General features: G+C 40.2%; 1 protein-coding gene across 5 annotated transcripts in view; it reads left to right on the forward strand.

Moving 5' to 3' along the window:
• The first annotated feature begins 5,648 nt into the window (after positions 1-5,648).
• Positions 5,649-17,668, forward strand: part of MYOM2 (myomesin 2) — an 85,472-nt gene continuing 73,452 nt past the window's right edge. For all 5 annotated transcript variants that reach the window (XM_054820650.1, XM_054820651.1, XM_054820653.1 and 2 more), the window contains exons 1-5: positions 5,649-5,747; positions 14,189-14,322; positions 15,362-15,481; positions 17,097-17,235; positions 17,418-17,575. In XM_054820650.1, coding sequence (XP_054676625.1) covers positions 14,216-14,322; positions 15,362-15,481; positions 17,097-17,235; positions 17,418-17,575 — 524 coding nt within the window. In that variant the 5' untranslated portion in view covers positions 5,649-5,747; positions 14,189-14,215. The remainder of the gene's footprint in view (positions 5,748-14,188; positions 14,323-15,361; positions 15,482-17,096; positions 17,236-17,417; positions 17,576-17,668) is intronic.

Genomic DNA, 17,668 nt, shown 5'->3' on the forward strand with positions numbered 1-17,668 from the left:
AGGAGCACCTAAGATCAGGTTGATAAGAAAAGGTGAAGGCAACAAACATAGACACAGACCTGACAAACAATGATGGAGACTAGGAGAAACAAACTCGTCGGTCACACTAATTGATGAACTGTTCCAGGAAAACTAATCTGGACTTTGCAACCGATAAAACTGTAAACTGGGGGTGGTTGGGATGGGGTGGATGGAGACCAGAGGAGTGGGAATTGGTAGAACTGTGCAAAGTAATGAAGAATTGGTTAGGGGAAGGGAATCAGGGAGGAACAAAGAGGGGAACAGACAGAAAGCTGTGTAAAAGGGGACGGTTGTGTGTAAAACAGTGTACATTTGTCTGACTGAGCCCTGTGTCTGACCATCACAGTCTGTCCTGTCTTTAAATTCTTTCTGAACTGTCTCTCTCTGTGATCTCGCCCCCCGCCCTATGTGAGAGCTGCATGGACTGAGTGGCAGCTGCTGGGGGCACTGGCATGGGTGGGCTGGGTGCCAGCTACTGGAGTCAGACTGGGGGTGTAGGCACACCTGCATACCTACATGTAGGTATCGGGGGGGCACCCGAGGGTGTGGGGTGCCTGTGAGATGAGCGTATGAGTGTGTGCACGACCTGGACCAGAAAGAGAGTAGGGGACCAGACAGCAAATGTGTGTGTGCTTGTGAACCTGGAGAGAGTTGTGTGTGTGTCTGCACTAGTGACCTTCAGTCCCCGCCAAGAAGAGGAGCGGACAGGACCAGAGGTGTTGGACATAGACTGAAACACAGGAGGTTCTGAATATCAGGAAACCCTTTTTTACTGTGAGGGTGACAAGCACTGGCACAGGTTACCCAGAGAGGTTGTGTGGCCTCCATCCTAGGAGATATTTAAAAGCCATCTAGACATGGTTCTGGATAACTGGCTCTAGGTGGCCCTGCTTGAGCAGGTGGGCTGGACAAGATGACCTTCAGATGTCCCTTCCAACCTCAACCATTCTGTGACTGTGTGGCTGGGCTGTCTGTGCTTCTCTCTGGTGTGAGCCCGGTATGTAGGTGCTGTTAGCGTAGCAGTAACCCCCGCAGCTGGCAGCTACTAAAGACTGAAGGCATTAAAATAAACTTTGCACGGTGCTACCCAGTGGTGGGTTTGGGACTGTAGCTGCCTCACCTGCGCTCCCCTGCGTGGTGAAGCCTCTGGGCCACATGACTGCATGTAACTTGTTCCTGTCTCTGCCCTCTTACAACCTGTGGTTGTGTCTACATTTCATCTGTTGTTGCTGACGTTGAGATTAGTTAACAGAGATGACTGTTGCTGCAGCAGATCTCTGCAGAGCATATTTTGTGACACTTGAATAAATATAACAGGGTAAGACAAAAATCATTATGGCCCTTCTCTTTGCACTTGGTTGAAAATTAGATCTAACTGTATTGGTAAATGAAGAGCTGCCATTGAGTTCATACACTCCTGTGGTATGGTTTGTCTAACTAACTACAGTTAGTAAACTGCAGTAAGAGCTGTTGTTTTCATTAAGCTTTATCAGAAACACTTCCAAAAGATTTGATTAAATTAAAAAAACCAACAACATTTGAAATCTGAGCTGTAACTTCACGTCACTGGAGAGAAACTGTAATTTTCTTGGCTCACCCTAAAATTTAGCAAAACATATTTAGCTAAGCAATCCCACTGGCTGAAGCCCCAATTTTAATGTATCCCTGTCATCCCGCTACCAGCTCTAGAGTATTTTATGCTGTCCAAAGCAATGGAAAATATACTCTTGTTGCCACTTGCAGTAACTCACAAAATAAGTAGTTGAAACATTCTGTTGCACCAGGCAACCCTGTATTTTCTGTTTGTGGTTGAGCTAACCCTCTGTCAACTTTTTAAAGAGGCATTAAATCAAGAAGGATATGAATCAGAGCTTTCCTGAGTCAGTAAAACTTTACCACTGACTCTGATGTGCTCCAGAGCAGGTCCTTGGACAGCAGTGTGACACATTACCGCTTAAATATCCTATAAATGATTGACTCACTGTAACTCAGCGGCACGTTTGTCATCTTAGGTATAAATAAGGATACTTACTAAGAGATTCACTTTATCCTATGTTACAGGGAAAAAAATACCAGCATTTTGTATATTCAGGTATTTTAGTATTTGTTCAAAGGCTCACAATAGAAGTGCCCAATTTACTGGATGCAGTTAAGTCTAGATCTGTTGAATTGCCAGTTGAAAATCCTTGTCTGGCTGTTTAAAACAGCTTGTAGCACGTGTCTTTTTGTAGCTGCCATTGTCCCCTCTCCAGGGAGCTGCACAGCCTTTCCTTGGTTACATGTGCCTCCTTCTTTTCCTCCTCCGAATGTCTTGGCTCTCTCATGGTCTCCTCTCCACACAGCCTATCCTCATTTCTGGGAGGGGTAGTTTTAGCTTTCAGCAGTGTGCAGCTGCATGTAGCCAGCCTTAAAATACTTGCAGGTTGGGGGCTGAAAAAGAAAAAAAAGGTTCCAGTAGAGGAAGAGAAACTGCATCAAGAAAAGTGAAAATAAGCAGAAAGCAGGAGGTAGAGAGATTCAAGAATCTTAGGAGCCAGGATGGGGTTTTCTCTTCCCACCTGAAAGAGGCAGTCAGGTGTGTTTTCCCTTGAGGGTTTGTGCTCAGCTGTGTGAACACGTTTATAGTGCTGTCAACAGTCAAGTGCATCTGTTGCTGCTCCCTTGTTAGCTAATCATCATAAGCAGGTGCACTGCCTCCAAAACATTTTTTTAATTAAGTCTTTCAGGTGGTGGTATTCTCTCTTGAATAAGGCACATTCTATTTGGTACGTATATGGACCCCATACTTGATGATCCTGAGCTTCTGACCACAGGCAGTAACTGAGGAAAGAGCACAATTTATTTTTCATATGGTTGAATTTACATGCGTTATTTTGTCTTTCATTGCAATGCCAAGGGAGATGCTAGGACCTGGATAGCTGTGAAGGAAATCCAAGAGACTGCTCTGTGATCGCCAGTGCACAGTATCCATGTTTCTAGCATGGCTTCAGAAAGCTTACCACAGGGCTTTGCAAATAATTAGGACTGCTGCAGAGATGAGGAACTTCATTGCTAGTTACCAATCTTTTAATTTATATGAAACTATAAATACGCTACAAGCATTTGAAGAAATCAAAAGCTAACATTAATAAAGTCAGACTTCAGAAGTTGCCATACAAAGATATATTAGGTTTTCTTGGAACTGGAGAAAGCTAAAAGCACAAAGCCACTATTAAGGCACCCTTACAGGCTAAAACCATAACTCTTCTAACATCATTACATTTCATTTCATTACAGTTTTGATGTTTTCTCCAGTAACTAAAAAGCTAATGCATCTTTTTTCTGAGCTTCATATCAGGTCTTCATCTTCCCCTTTATGGGAGTAGTTGAGCCATTACTTAAACCTGTATCAATTAAACAACCCACATCAAGGGACTGCTATAAGATAAAGAGGTAATTCCAAAATACCACATTCATGAAAGGATTTTAGCACATGCTCAGTTTTAAGTGCTTGAATAATCCTTTTGATACCCTGCTAAATCTCTGCTTTAAAAAAACACCTCTTAGGGAAGAACTTCTATTTGGGAAGTGGAGGAATCAGGGGAAGACGCCTTCAGTGTGAGGGAGGAAGTTTGAGAATGCAATGTAAACTATTTTACAAATAGAATTCTGGATAATTTTTGGTGCTCTGCTGCCTAAATTTCAACACCATCAAGTAACACAATATTGCAGTGTTTCTCTTATGTCCTATTTTGTGAATATCTGTGAAGAGAAGGAGAATTTATTTATTGACTTACCTGGAGACAAACTGGGACTGGCCCCACTGCATGCCTTGTTCTTGCCTATGGCATGTTCCTTACAGCCCTCAGGATGGACTTTCACATTTTTGACATCCAACCACACACCCTGAAGAAAGAACTTAAAATAGAAGAGAGCTCAAGTGTAAAGGCAGACAGAGCAGGCTGTACATTCCTACATTTCTTTAAAGATAATAAATATAGAACAAGAAATTAAAAGCAGACAGTGTAATGAGAACTTTATAGTTTTCCTGAAAACCGACCTCTTACGTCCCACAGGAAAATGCAGTAGGAGAGAAGAGAGGGAGCTGTGTAAGTAAAGTGGGTTTGCTCTGGATTATTACATGCTAATTACTTTGACAGCTGCTTCTGAAGCAACGTCTATGCTCAGTGCATATGCACTCGTTCCACTGTGTCTGTCTCTGTAGATCTAATTCTGTCAGACTGAGTTATAATTTAAGATCGATGGAAGGAAGGGAAAAGTCTGTGTCAAGCAAATGGTAGTCCTAGATTATAAGAAACTGGGAAAGATCCTTACCAGAGCTACTTAGGAAAATTGGATGAATACTGCAGATGCAATAAGAATCACTTGTTTAAGGGCTTTTCCACATATTGCTCTGCTTCCCATACATGTTTGCATAAGAAGAAAGTATGACATCAAAGAGCATTGTTCATCCATCAAAATTTCTCGTACCCAGCACTGAAAGATCTTAATTGTCACTTAGTGACTTTTGTCTTGACTTCATTCATATATAAGTAAATTGAAAACAGATCTTTTTGTTTTCAAGTACTTTGAATATCAACGAATTTCCTACTTACTGTATGTTGCTGACTCACTGGATATTTGCGTCATTATGGGCCAAGTCATGAGGTTTGATTAGGTTTGTCATATAGCCAGGTTTTCCCAGACATGTTGTTCTTATTTCCAGGCAGAATAAGAGGAATGTGATCATTTCTCCACACTTGTCACAAAGCCTTGTCAGAGCCCTTCCCTCCCCTCCCATGGGGCAGAGTGACTGAGCCCGTGCCCACCACCTCTGCAGAGCAAATGCTGCTACCCCATCGCGTCTGGAAATGTCAGAGCCACCACAGCGATACCTTGGAGCTTCTGGATAGAAATCTAGGAGCCCTATAGGCACCAAACTTCCATTTTAGTTGGTAGTAATCAGGGGCCATCAGGGTCTCACAGAGTCGAGTGCTTTGGCTGTGTTTTTTCCTCTGCCTGTATATGCCTTTATGCATATTAATTCGTCCTACTTTACCTACAAGACACAGAGAAATCTCTCTCAGGTTGACTGGTGACATTATGGAGATGGAAATAGTGGGTAGGAACTAGACTTTCTTTAAATCTGTGTTAATAGGCTATTTATATAGTTGCTATGCCTTCGCATATTGCAGCCATGTTGTCAAATCCAGGCAGCTCTTAAGGAGGCAACGGGGAGGCTCATTTTACAGCCTGAGGCACCAAGGGGATCTCACGTTTCGACTAGTATAATTCTGGACTTTATGTCCCCTCACTGGTCTTCTAAGTTACTGATTATTTTAAAGCTTCAATAATTTCTATATAAAAAGTTTAAACTCTTTTCTGACATTAAACTGTTTCCCATGTGCTTCTTGATGCTGGGAAAAGAAACCCCACTTTTAAGAAAACATAAGCTTTTTTTTTTAAGAATGAGGTCTATCTTGTATTAAAAGACAGTATAAAACTGCATATGGGGTAGGTGTTTTCTTCTACCTTTATGTCACACCATTATTGCCTATTAGGCTGACATCAGTTTTGGGAGACTCACTTGGTTAGTTCTAAATATAGCATTGCATCTGCCCTTAAATGGGAGTGAAGGGGCAGTAGCCTTTAGAGAGGGGAATTATTTTTGTTTTCCTCAGTCAGAGTTTACTAAGCCGGGAAAGGCTGGTCTTCCTCTCTGCTTTGCAATTTTTCTATATCCCTTGGTAAGTCCATTTTTCCTCTAGGTTTTGCTTATTCAGAATAAATGGGAGTGATTGTGGGAGGATGTTGGGTGCTTTTCTGTAAAAAGTAAATTACCTTTCTCAGGGAAAACAAGCAATAAGCAGGACACAGACTGATTTATGAACAGACAAAAAATAAAAGTAGAATTGTTTTATTCTGTGCAGTCAGTTTGATTTTATTGCGTATTACATTTCCTTTGTTTCTCTCTGCTTATGAAAAACTACATTATACCTATCCATAGTTCTATTAGTATATGTGTTTCTCCAATTGGACATATGTTGGCAATGCCACTTTCTTGCATGTTTATACTGTATAAAGAGACAAAACATGATTTAGCTGAAGTATGTGCGTAAATAATTCAGTGTAAAATCCTATAGTAGCTGGCAGAATTGTTTGGCATGCTAAAGAATAGGATGTAGCTAGGACAAAAAATTCTGCTTTTATTTTTTGTCTACCACACTTTCAAGTACATCTTCAGAAGCCACATTTCTGGTGTCTGCGTTGCTCTGGGCTATGTGATGTGTTCTGTGCCGCATGAAAATTCCAGCTAAATACCACTGATAGAGTATTGGGAAATCATGTTCATGCTCTTGAAACTAAGCCTGTGTGTTGATAATACCTGTGAGCCAATGAAAGTATTGTAATGAAGGATAATGAAGGTTGGGATGATGGAAAGTGACTGACTTTCAGCATCTCACTGTCTCGCATTCCTTGCTGTCCAGTTGAAGGGATGTAGTACACTTGCCAAGTGAAGGGAAATCTTAAAACTTTATCGGAACATGTTGCAACTCTTTGTGCATTTGGAATGTTAGGATGACAAAGTTTCAAGTCAATGTGGACAAATTCAGCCTCATTTAATTCTCAGTCATGTAAGATCATGAATTCATAAGAAAGCATCTACATAAGTACCCTCTCTGGGCTATATACTGCTTAACTTAGGGATATGGCAAGATAAGTCAGATTGGAGGCTTCTACTCCCTTCCATCACGAGAGTCATAGAAAAGCCAAAATTACATTTTTTTAGCCTCACAACAGTGCGGGAACTGGTGGTCCCCTCCACAACAATGACCTTGCTGGAGGGAAGGGTACCCATGGCTCTGCCTTCTATGTACTTGCCACAGGGCAATGCTGGTGGTTAACTCCATCAAGGGTTGTGGCTATGACCACGACCACCCATGGTATATTCCAAATTGTCTCCACGCTAGCTGTTATGGCTAGAAGGTGAAGCAAATAATTCAGGGACAAGGTAAAAATGTGCATTCTAACTAATCATACATGTGCTATAGCTAAATGATTGCATTAAACTGCTTAATCTACCTGTACGTCTTTGCAAGCAGAATCACTTGATGTAGTGAAATGTTAGAAGTCTACTCATTCAAAATATATGAAATTATTAATAAAGGACAGACAAATCTGTGATGGCCTATATCATCAGCTGCTTGAAAATGTTGCTTTGCTGGATATTCAGATGAATAGAAATTGATGAGAGAACTCCATTTTTAGGTTAATGAGAAAAGTAATGCATGTAGTTCTAGGGATGATTTGAACCAGATTGAACTTATTGTCCACAAGATTTCTGCTGAAAACTGACTTGTAAAACTAGAATAGTACTATTCCCATACAAAGGAGGTACGATCAGTAAAACAAGACCAGCTATGATGTAGCTAAGGACATCAGAAAATAAAAGGAATGTCAAAGCTTGTTGGGCAATGTCTGGAATTCCATAGGGTTTAAGCAAATGGGAATTTTATATGCTTTTTTAATTTCAGAAGCATTTGTATTCTGTTGCCAAAAAAGTTAAAATTGAATTCTTATTATGCAGAAGGAAAAAACCTCTTCAATAGGAAAGACAGAAGCATCTTAAAATGGCAGTAGATTGTGTGGTTTTCTAAGTTCATGCTTTTTCATACACAGAACATAATGTTCTGTGTAAGATCTAAATACACATACGCACAGAGAGATAAAAGATTGGAGAGATGTATTAGCATTTTAAAAATTTATTACCAAAATGAGGAAGACGTTACCAGACCCTCTACATCCCATTCAGGTTTAGAGTGCAGTGACTATAAGCTGCATAATGATTCATGCTGGTTTTTCAAGATTCCCACCAAAGTAAGTTTCCTGGGGGAAAATGTTCTTACTTTATTATCTACTGCAATTTCTACAGGATTGATATAACCATCTGGAAAGGACCACATGTTTTCTGAGGACATATGGTAATTCTTTAAACTGGTCATTAGAAGCAAGTGATGATTAGAAGGTGGTGGGGTTTGTTTGTTTGTTTGTTTCTTTTATCTTTCATTATGGAATATAGGTGGTATGGAATTAAATATATTTTATCATCTAAATATCATGGGCTTTAAAGTACCATGGAAATATAAGCTGGCAAAACAGGACTTCCTAAAAACACTTAACTTTGAACGATATGGAGAACAACAAGAAGAACTACAGACAGGTAGAGGAAACAGTGCCTCCTTCATGGGAGAAACAGGACAAACCCTCAAGTCAATACAAATAGTCAAAGATATTTAAGAAAGATGAAATACAGAGGAAGATCAACAATGAGGATATGTGTGTAGGAGCAGGATGTACTGATCTTTTAGCCAGAATGAGGAGGACAGGCTATGTGAGGGCAGGCAAGCACCTGCAAATCATTTTTGGCACTTCTGCAGATGGACAAGGACAGAGATGAGCAAAGAAAGTGCATGTTGCATGGTATAGCATTGACACGTCAGGCAGAGAAAGTACATGCTGTATAGTGCATCGCTCATGACGGGAGCCTCCTGAGTCTAGGAATGCAAGTTGTCTATCTATGGTGAGCACAACCATGTTCTCCTTCCCATGGCATTTGTCAATCCCATCCATCAATTTATTTGGTGGTGTGCCTGCTCTCTGAGGCTGTGTCAATGATCATGTTAGAATTTACTGCCTGTCCTTTAAATCTTAAATTAACTCACTTATCAAACTAACAATGTCTATATCAGACCCTTGGCTTCTCTGCTCAGGAACGTGGCCCCTTGTCACGTGGTTCTAGATGATTGCTTTCTATTCAGATCAGTATTACTATGGCATGAAACTATGCATATCCTGGCCTGCCTAGGAACTTTGCCTTTTATTCATGACCAAATATAAATTGTTATATATGTGCTACTAAGCATACAAAAATGTATATTTGTGTAGACAGATTTGAACAGTCTAATTAATTTCTGGTTTATAGCATTAATCCTTAAGGACATTTTGGCTGACTTAATATTTTTGTTTGGGTTTAATAGCCTTCTGAGTGGTTCATACAGAACATAGATTTGTACAGTTTAGGTCCTGCTGATGTCTGCAGCATTTACAGTCATAGAAATAAACAGGAATAGTAATAACAATAGTAATAATAATAACAGCAGCAACAACAATCGTGCTGTGTTCCACCAAAGAATTAAAGGTCAGATGAGACATTAAGTGTTTTAGGACCATCTTGTCCTGTAACTAAGGTCTTTTTCTTGAAATCCAGGGAAGTTAATAGGATCTGCATGGATGAAGTTCAAGGGTTGTTTTTGACACATGGGCCATATATTTCAGCAAGTTCTCTGTAACTCTTGCAGCACATACCAGTAGCACTTGGTGAATAAAACTTGAGATTTGCTTTTTAATTTGTTACAATTATCCAGGAAATTATTTTGTCTTTCTCTTGACCTATTTCTGCATGTTTTGTTGAATTTTCAATTTCCCATTGGAAAATGTTTTTCTTTCCCCAATGCCTCTGCCAGACCACTGCCTGCATCTTGCTGTTGGGTGGGTGAGTTCCACTAATTGACATGCCATTATAATTAGTTCTCCAGCCACTGCCAGTTATAAACTCTTGGTTCACCTAAATCCATAACTTCAGTGGGGCTAGGCTGTCCTCTGCGTATTGTATTATCTAATTCTGTTAGTGGTAGGTTGACTAAATATTAGCATATATTTCAAACATCTCACATAAATGTGTATCAGTGGAAAACTGGGAAAACAGTCACCACATTGCTCCTGGGTAGACAACAGACACTTATCATGAACTCAAGATACCGTACATGCTCTGTAGACTCTGCTGAAGCTGGTTTTACAGAGGGGCTGTGATGTTGCTCTTCAGATACTTGTCTTTGCAGCGCTGTTAAGTATTAAATACATACTCTGCAAGCATCATTGTAATTAACTGATGATGATTATTACATTTGGAATTGTTGCCAGGTAGCTCCCCTCTGTGTTAACAGAAGGCAAAATGAGTTTGGCTGCTAACAAGCTCAGTTAATTGCTTGTATGGAGGCTGTGAGTGGTTGGCTACACTTGTTTCTATTCCAAGAGTGTTTGGGTAAATGTGAAAAATATCCGAACCCAAATTTTGAGAAACCCTGGGTGCTGATTAATAGAAGAAGATATGCTAATTAAATGTAAGTTTTACATTCAGTGGAAAAGGCTGAACTGTAAATGGCAAAGATGTTTTCTCCTATTTCAAAAATGAAAATGACCAGACTGTGATCCATCCAGACACATGGGCATTACTCTGCAACGCTTATACGTCAGATCTCAGTGGGAGTTATATACATAGCAACGCATGAATTGCATGTTGATAAATTCACAGAATTATTTAACTGGGCCACATGTAAACATGAGTAGCACTTAACAGCTGAGTCAGCTTAATCTATGGGTTTGCCCTTTGCACCTTTATTTAAGTGAAAGGGCTAATTAAAAATAGAAAAGAGGGAACATTATACCATTAACTGTCCAGTTAGTGTATGAGCTAAGCGGGAAGTCAAATGTCATATACACAATGGTGACACAGACAGCAGGAAGAAAACCAGTAGTTGATGTCTGCAGGTACAGCGTAATGACATGCACAGGTACCAAAACTAGGAGAAGCCAAGGCTGCTCGTGGATCTGTGTAACTGTGTTCATGTAACTAAGGCAATGTGTCGTATGAAGAGTTAATAGGTCCATGTCAGTTCAGTGTTGCATGAGGGCACCTAACTAAGCTAGCATCTCTGCAAGGTGCTGCATCATGCTGTACTACCTTGGGTCATGTTCAATTTCTTATTTCTCTAGAAACATGGTAATATATCTGTACAAGAAAGACATGGAGCTGTTGGAGAGAGTCCAGAGGAGGGCCATGAAGCTGATCAGAGGGCTGGAGCACCTCTCCTGTGAGGACAGGCTGAGAGAGGTGGGGTTGTTCAGCCTGGAGAAGAGAAGGCTCCAGGGAGATCTTATTGCAGCCTTCCTGTACCTAAAGGGGCCTGCAGGAAAGCTGGAGAGGGACTGTTTACAAGGGCATGTAGTGACAGGACAAGGGGTAATGGGTTTAAGCTAAAAGAAGGTAGATTTAGATTAGATGTTAGAAAGAAATTCTTTACTGTGAGGGTGGTGAGGCACTGGAACAGGTTGCCCAGAGAAGCTGTGGATCCCTGGAAGTGTTCAGGGCCAGGTTGGATGCGGCTTTGGGCAACCTGGTCCAGTGGAGGGTGTCCCTGCCCATGGCAGGGGGGTTGGAACTAGGTGGTCTTTGAGGTCCCTTCCAACCCAAACCATTCTATGTTTCTATGATATTTCTTTAATGTCTCATAGTAATATTGTAAGCCCATTTTATTCTTGTCTTGCAGTATCTGGTATTTTGCCTAAAGCTCTCATTCCTGAATGTGTGATTTGTCATTCTCATATCTCTTGAAAAAGGATTGAAAAGGTAACTATAGGTTTTGCAGAAGATGAAGCTATCAGGTGATAAATTGTAAAAACTCTTTAGATCTCATAACTTTTTTTAATAAGATGTATCGCTATTAAAAATAGCTACTGTCTTCTCCTGCGGAGACCTTTTTCTTGGAAAAGTAAAACTAGCTGATGGGAAAACATTGTGACTTGGGGGCATCTGACTCAGGTTTTGAATATCTGAAACTAACAATCAGACACAGCTGGAATCTATTATACTACTTAATCAATAAGTAGCATTTCCTTTTGTTGGTAAACATTATATGCTAGAAATATGGTACATGCATGTATTTTATCATGTTTAGAAGTTCAATTTCTTAGGCTATAAGACATGGGGTTTTTAAAATTAATTTAGGTTTCATTTTATATAGTTCAGGCAAAATTTCCAAACACACACATAAAAGGAAGTGACTTGCTAAACTAAGAATTGCAGTCTTTCATTGAATCATCTTACATTCTTCTTTCTAAAAATATAATGTGTTGTATAAAAAATCTAGGTCTCATTTTTCAAGAACAAATTGCTGCAATGAAATGTAGAAAATTATTTATTCTGCACATACAATTTGGCTAGTAATACAATTAGAAAAAACTTTAACAAGTCATACTTTAAAAATTCATGCAAAAGTCTTGATAATATCTGTAAATTTTCAACAGCTTTATCATTGCTTCCCATTCTCAAATGGGGATTTGCAAAATGATTTTTCAAAACATGAGATATTAATAAAAATTCCATTATGTGACAGAAAACATCATTGCTTTCAGAATAAGTAATAAACATTTAAAAACCTGTTTTCGGCAATATTTTATTAAAGTACATTGATTGCATGTACTTGTCACACAGTAAAAAGATTAATGAAACCAAAAAAATAACATGCAATTTGAAAGTTGACAATGAAGTAGTGACTAAATTTCTTCATTTTTTAACTAGATCTCATTTTGCCAGAGACAACTTTTTTCCTGAAATAGTTATTAATTGAATTTTAACAAGTATTGTTCATTTTTGTCCCCAAAGCACATATCTCCAGGTATTTGATGATAGCAAACAGAACACAGCCTAAAACTGGTCAATACCAGTGCCTTTGAAATTAAGTAAGAGGAGCTCATGTTGTATCTAAATGAGTTTATAAGATTTCTATTCAAATACCTTTTAGTTTTCATTTTATATGCATCATGAGGCTGCCTACTTATGGGACTTTTCATGACAAATGCAGACTTTTGGGGTGGGTCTGAGGATTTCTTCCATCTCATGGGCAGGTTCTTCTTGGCAGGACCCTTGGCCAGGCAGGGCAGGGCTGTGGGGAGCTGGAGCTGGAGACCGACCCTGCTGCAGCATTGCTGGGGCAGGGCTGATGGCCCCAGGGGCTCAAATGGGGTCCTGGGCCATGGGCAGGGTGGGGAGAGCTCTGGAGGAGGCTGAGCAGGGCCAGTCAGGTCCATTGCAGCCCCCAGGACCCTGACACCCTCTTAACAGGGCCCCTGGATGAGCTAGTGTTCTTCACTTCCCATGGGTAGCCCTGAGGTGGGTCCCAGGCCATGCTTCTGCCTGTGCCCCAGCTTCTGGAGTGCAGCTGACAGGCTGTGCCCCGCATGATAGTATACAACAGGGGCCCTGCCCTTACCTTCCAGGAGGAAATTGTATCTTATTGCAGGAATTTGTCTGATTGAAAACTTCAGGATTTGGCCCAAGCTGCTTTATAGGCTTTGCATTAGGAAATTGCTTCCTTTGTCACTGAAGTACAGCCATCTCTTGGGGATTACGCTGGCTGTTCAGTTGCCCCCTGGAATCCCCCACCACCATTTAGGACAAGCGGCCCAGGAGTAAAGAGCCTCACATCCAGCCGAGACTGTAAATGGGACTTATTCAGCAGACTGTAGTTCCACAAGCTGGCACCTACTCAGGACACGGCTGGCAACATTCCCCACTTTTGCAAGAAGTGGTCATCATATTTCTAATGAACCTAAAGGGATGTGGGCACCTCCAGGTTCTTTTATTGCCATGGTTGGGAAATTGCTCAACTCCAACTCAGTGGTAAATGTGCACTTCGCACCCACGCTGCTTCTGGGAGCTCCCTGAACATTCCTGAGAACCTCCTACCCAAATACTGATCAAACTATGCCATGCTTTGGAGAAAGTCCACAGGAGGGCAACCAGAATGATTGGAGGGCTGGAAAAAATAACTCATGAGAAAAGACTGGATGAGCCATCTTTGTTTAGTTTAAACAAGAGAACTGAAAGGATATGCAAACAAAATCTTCAACAGACTGCTGCAAAAGTGGGTGAATACAGTCTAATTTTTGTTGTCATGGTGAATTGGACAAGAAACAGTGAGCATAAATTGCAACAAGGGACAAAGTAAAAGGTTTGAAGAGCAGAGAGCTGAAAAGCCTAAAAATGCCCCAAAAGATGTCAAATTTTGACCCCTGGAAATTTCTAGGGAGATGTTAAATGACATCTGCAAAGAAGGAGAAAATGATCCGACAAATTCTTTTCTAGCTTTATCATCTATGATTCCATGGCTTACTGTGTGGCTGACAAAATACATCCTGAAGTGCCCATGTATATCATTGATGGCTCTATTTGTCATAAACTGATGGAATTTTATACATATGTACATGTACACACATATGTGTATGTATGTAAAAATATAGAACATAAGTGTCTGGAATACCTGGCTAAATGTGATTTCACTGTCTGCAGGAATTACTGATTCTAACAAACTGAAGTATGTCATCAGTAGTGGTGCCATTTTACCAGAGGAGACACAAGCACTTTGATCAGTCCTATCGCAACATTCAGACAAGATATGTACTTGAGGAATATGCAGCAAGAAAGTAAGTGCCATGTATTTCACAGAAGGAGCATAGAGAGGTTTCTATTTTGGGTAATCAGGTCTTAGAATCGAGATACTTAGCTTCCCTCTCCGCCCCCTAAAATTGTGATTTATTCGGAATGGTAGTGTTTCCACTTCCTTCCATTGGGATGCTCCTTGTCTATAGTCTCCCACCAGCATAACTAGACTTTCTATCTACCTTGCAACTCACCTGCACAGACATTTTAGCTCAGGATTTGTCCTGTTTACTACCTCCAAGTTGGAAATTCTTCCTTTTAGGCTCCAATTGAAACTCTGACTTAGGAGAAATTGCCATGAATTTATTGTAAATTGTAGAAACAGTTTTCTACCCATTCTTCCATATGATATGAGGATATTCCTTCTCCTGAAGCTGGCCGTTCCTAATTACAGATTTTGTTATTTGATTTCCTTTTTAAAAATTAAATAAAGATTTAACTCCTCTCGTGAAATCTCAGAGTTTTAGCCACAAGATACACGTTCTTTGTATCTCAAAGCCTGGAGCTTTGAATCTTGGTTGCTTAAGAATCACTGTCCTCCCTCCTTGGTAATCAAGATGCCTATCTAGCCCAGCTAGCTGTCTACCTTGTCCAGCTTTCCTTATGAAAGAGGAGAGTTTATGCAGAAGGTTATGTGGAGTATAGAAAGGCAGAATTATTTAGAAATAGGCAATGTTATAGGGATTCTGTGTGATTTGTATATTAGACTGGCTGGTACCCTCGTGGTTCGCTGAAGTGCTATTGTAGCACTTGAATGATTGGAGACTGAGATAAGTATAACTTTAATAGAACTGAATGAAATAAAATGCATAATGATCCCCAGTGACAGATGATGGGCATTAAGCCCTTGAAGGACAAGTGAGAATCAGCACCTAGTGCAGTTAGTGAGGAATGCAAAGTAGGTTTCTCACTGAACAGTGCTCAGTCATGGTATTCAGCTCATTTAAAGTAATTTCTTTGACTTTTGTGAGTTCATGTTTTATCAGAATTGCTGGGTTATAACAATGTCTTTTATATTTGAAGGGCTGCTTCCAGACAGGCTGCTTATTATGAATCATCTGGCTTGGGAAAAACAACGTGTAGACTCTGTGCCAGGAGGGCACGCACCTTGGCTCATGAAGCAATGCAAGAATCCAGGAAAAGGTAAAGATCTGTTGGTCCCATCTGACCTGTGTAGTGGCTCTGGTCCCGTTTAGTATGGCCTTTTTGCCAGGGCTCTTTTCAAAGTTGACAAGACTGGAGGCTTCTCTGTCACCCTTCTTCACTAATCTATTTTGGCTGGAATACTAAATGACTGAGTGTCACTTTCAATCTCATGTTTCAACTCAGACTTGTTCCCCTGATCCCCACTCTGACCCTTGAAAACAGCTTTAAAACCAAAATAAATTAGAATCTGCCTGGGATCCAAAACTTGTTTTTAACAGATCTACTCAATTATTCCTGAATTTCTGGTTTGGATCAATTTAAACATTTTGAGTCCTTTCCTTAATACCAAGAAAGCTTACTGTCACATCTCAGTAACAGCCTTGATATGAAGTCCTATAGTAAACGTGCTGACAGCAATATTCCTGTTAGTGAATTTGACTGTTTCTACTCTGCCATGCTCTACAGTGACTGCACCAAAGAGAATTTACACTAAAAGAACAATTTCTGCCTTGTTTGTAGAACATGTGTTGTGAAAATAATATACGTCTGTAGAGTTCTGATACTTGGATTGTTTTTAAATATGTATCCTGGAAACAGAATGTCTTAGGAAAACAAAACTAATTTGTATAATCTAATTTATTTTTTTTAAAAACTGTCTTAAATGTTACCAATATAAAAAAATACATGGCAAAACAAGGCTGGTATCTAAAGTATATTGAAATGGTACGATGAAATATTTTTAAAATACCAGACAAATAATATCTTGATCTACTGTGCACTGAATTTCATGCAAGTCTTCTCATTTGCTTCACGGCATGTTGGGTTATGCTTTGAGAGTCTTGCCATGTTGTATAATGACAACCATGCTAGAAATTTCTGATATCCAGCTCCCTTCCTTTGTCCTGTTGGCAAGGCAGAGTAGCATAGGCTGCTTACTGAATCAGCATGCATGCAGGAACTTGAGCTAACTCATCCTAAAAACATTTGAGTCAGGTTTTTTTTAGGACTTCTGAAAAATCTATGGAGTCAGATTTTCAGAGAACAACCCACAAATTACCCAAAAGTTTGTATTTTTCTGGTAGTTTCTATTATATTTCCCAGTCACCCCATCAAAGTACAGCTGTTTTGCATGCAGCAGTTCATCAAATCCTTACGAACTCTTTGGTCTGTATCTTTCAGGTGAGGTCAGTTGATACAGCCCAAGGAGCTAGCAGAGCTTCCCAGGTGCTACAGCATGCCAGAACATGCCTTCACTTCTCTGGCTGCTTGTGTCCACGGGAAGGAAAATTAGGGGCCAGAGGGAAGCCAGGCAGGTTCTTGATCTTGATTATCAGAGGACTAAGACTGTAGGGTACCATATCAACGTGACCATGCCGGCTTTCAAGACCTGAAGCAATGGCACCACGTACAGGGGGAAAGAAAATGAAGGGAAATTCATACTCATTTCACATGCTCATTAGGATAGGCAGGTAGACTCTAAGAATAATTCCTAAACTAGATTTTACATCTTGCTGATGTGGTTTCAGAGCCCTCAGTTGCCTAATGTGTATAAGTGACAATCTTAAAGCTTTGTATTGGTTGCTTTCACCTCATATTTTTTATTGTCTTACAGGACTCATGAAGAAAAGACTCATGCAAGTGAAGAGAAAAGGATCCGGTTTGCCAGTGAGTTGTCTGCTTTGGAAAAAGAGATTCACACAGCCAGGCACCGTGCCAGAGAACATCTGGATAGACTTGCTATACAAAGGATGGTACAGTGCTGAACCTTTTTGTTCCTATACAAGCAGAATTATAAGATATACTGAAATTTAGGCCTGTGTTTCAAATACCAATAGTGACTTAGCATCTTTTAATTTTGTGGATTGAAAGTTAGATCTTCTACTCCATTTGAGTCTGGTGCTAGATGCTCCTTTTCTTGTCTTGTGTTTAATAGGTAGAAGAAAATATGGCTCTGGAAAGGCACGCTGTTGAGGAAAGTATAAGTCGAGCTCCTGAAATTCTAGTGCGCCTGAGATCTCACACTGTCTGGGAAAAGATGTCTGTGAGCCTTTGCTTCACTGTACAAGGATTTCCCACCCCTATTGTACAATGGTAAGGGATTGGCCTTTCCTAGCCCTCTAAAAATGTTGTTAAGCTTTTTTCATTTGGAAGTTATGGCATAACTGATAAGTGTCACATACATAA

This window comes from Grus americana, chromosome 3 (assembly GCF_028858705.1).
Source record: "Grus americana isolate bGruAme1 chromosome 3, bGruAme1.mat, whole genome shotgun sequence".
Taxonomy (NCBI): domain Eukaryota; kingdom Metazoa; phylum Chordata; class Aves; order Gruiformes; family Gruidae; genus Grus; species Grus americana.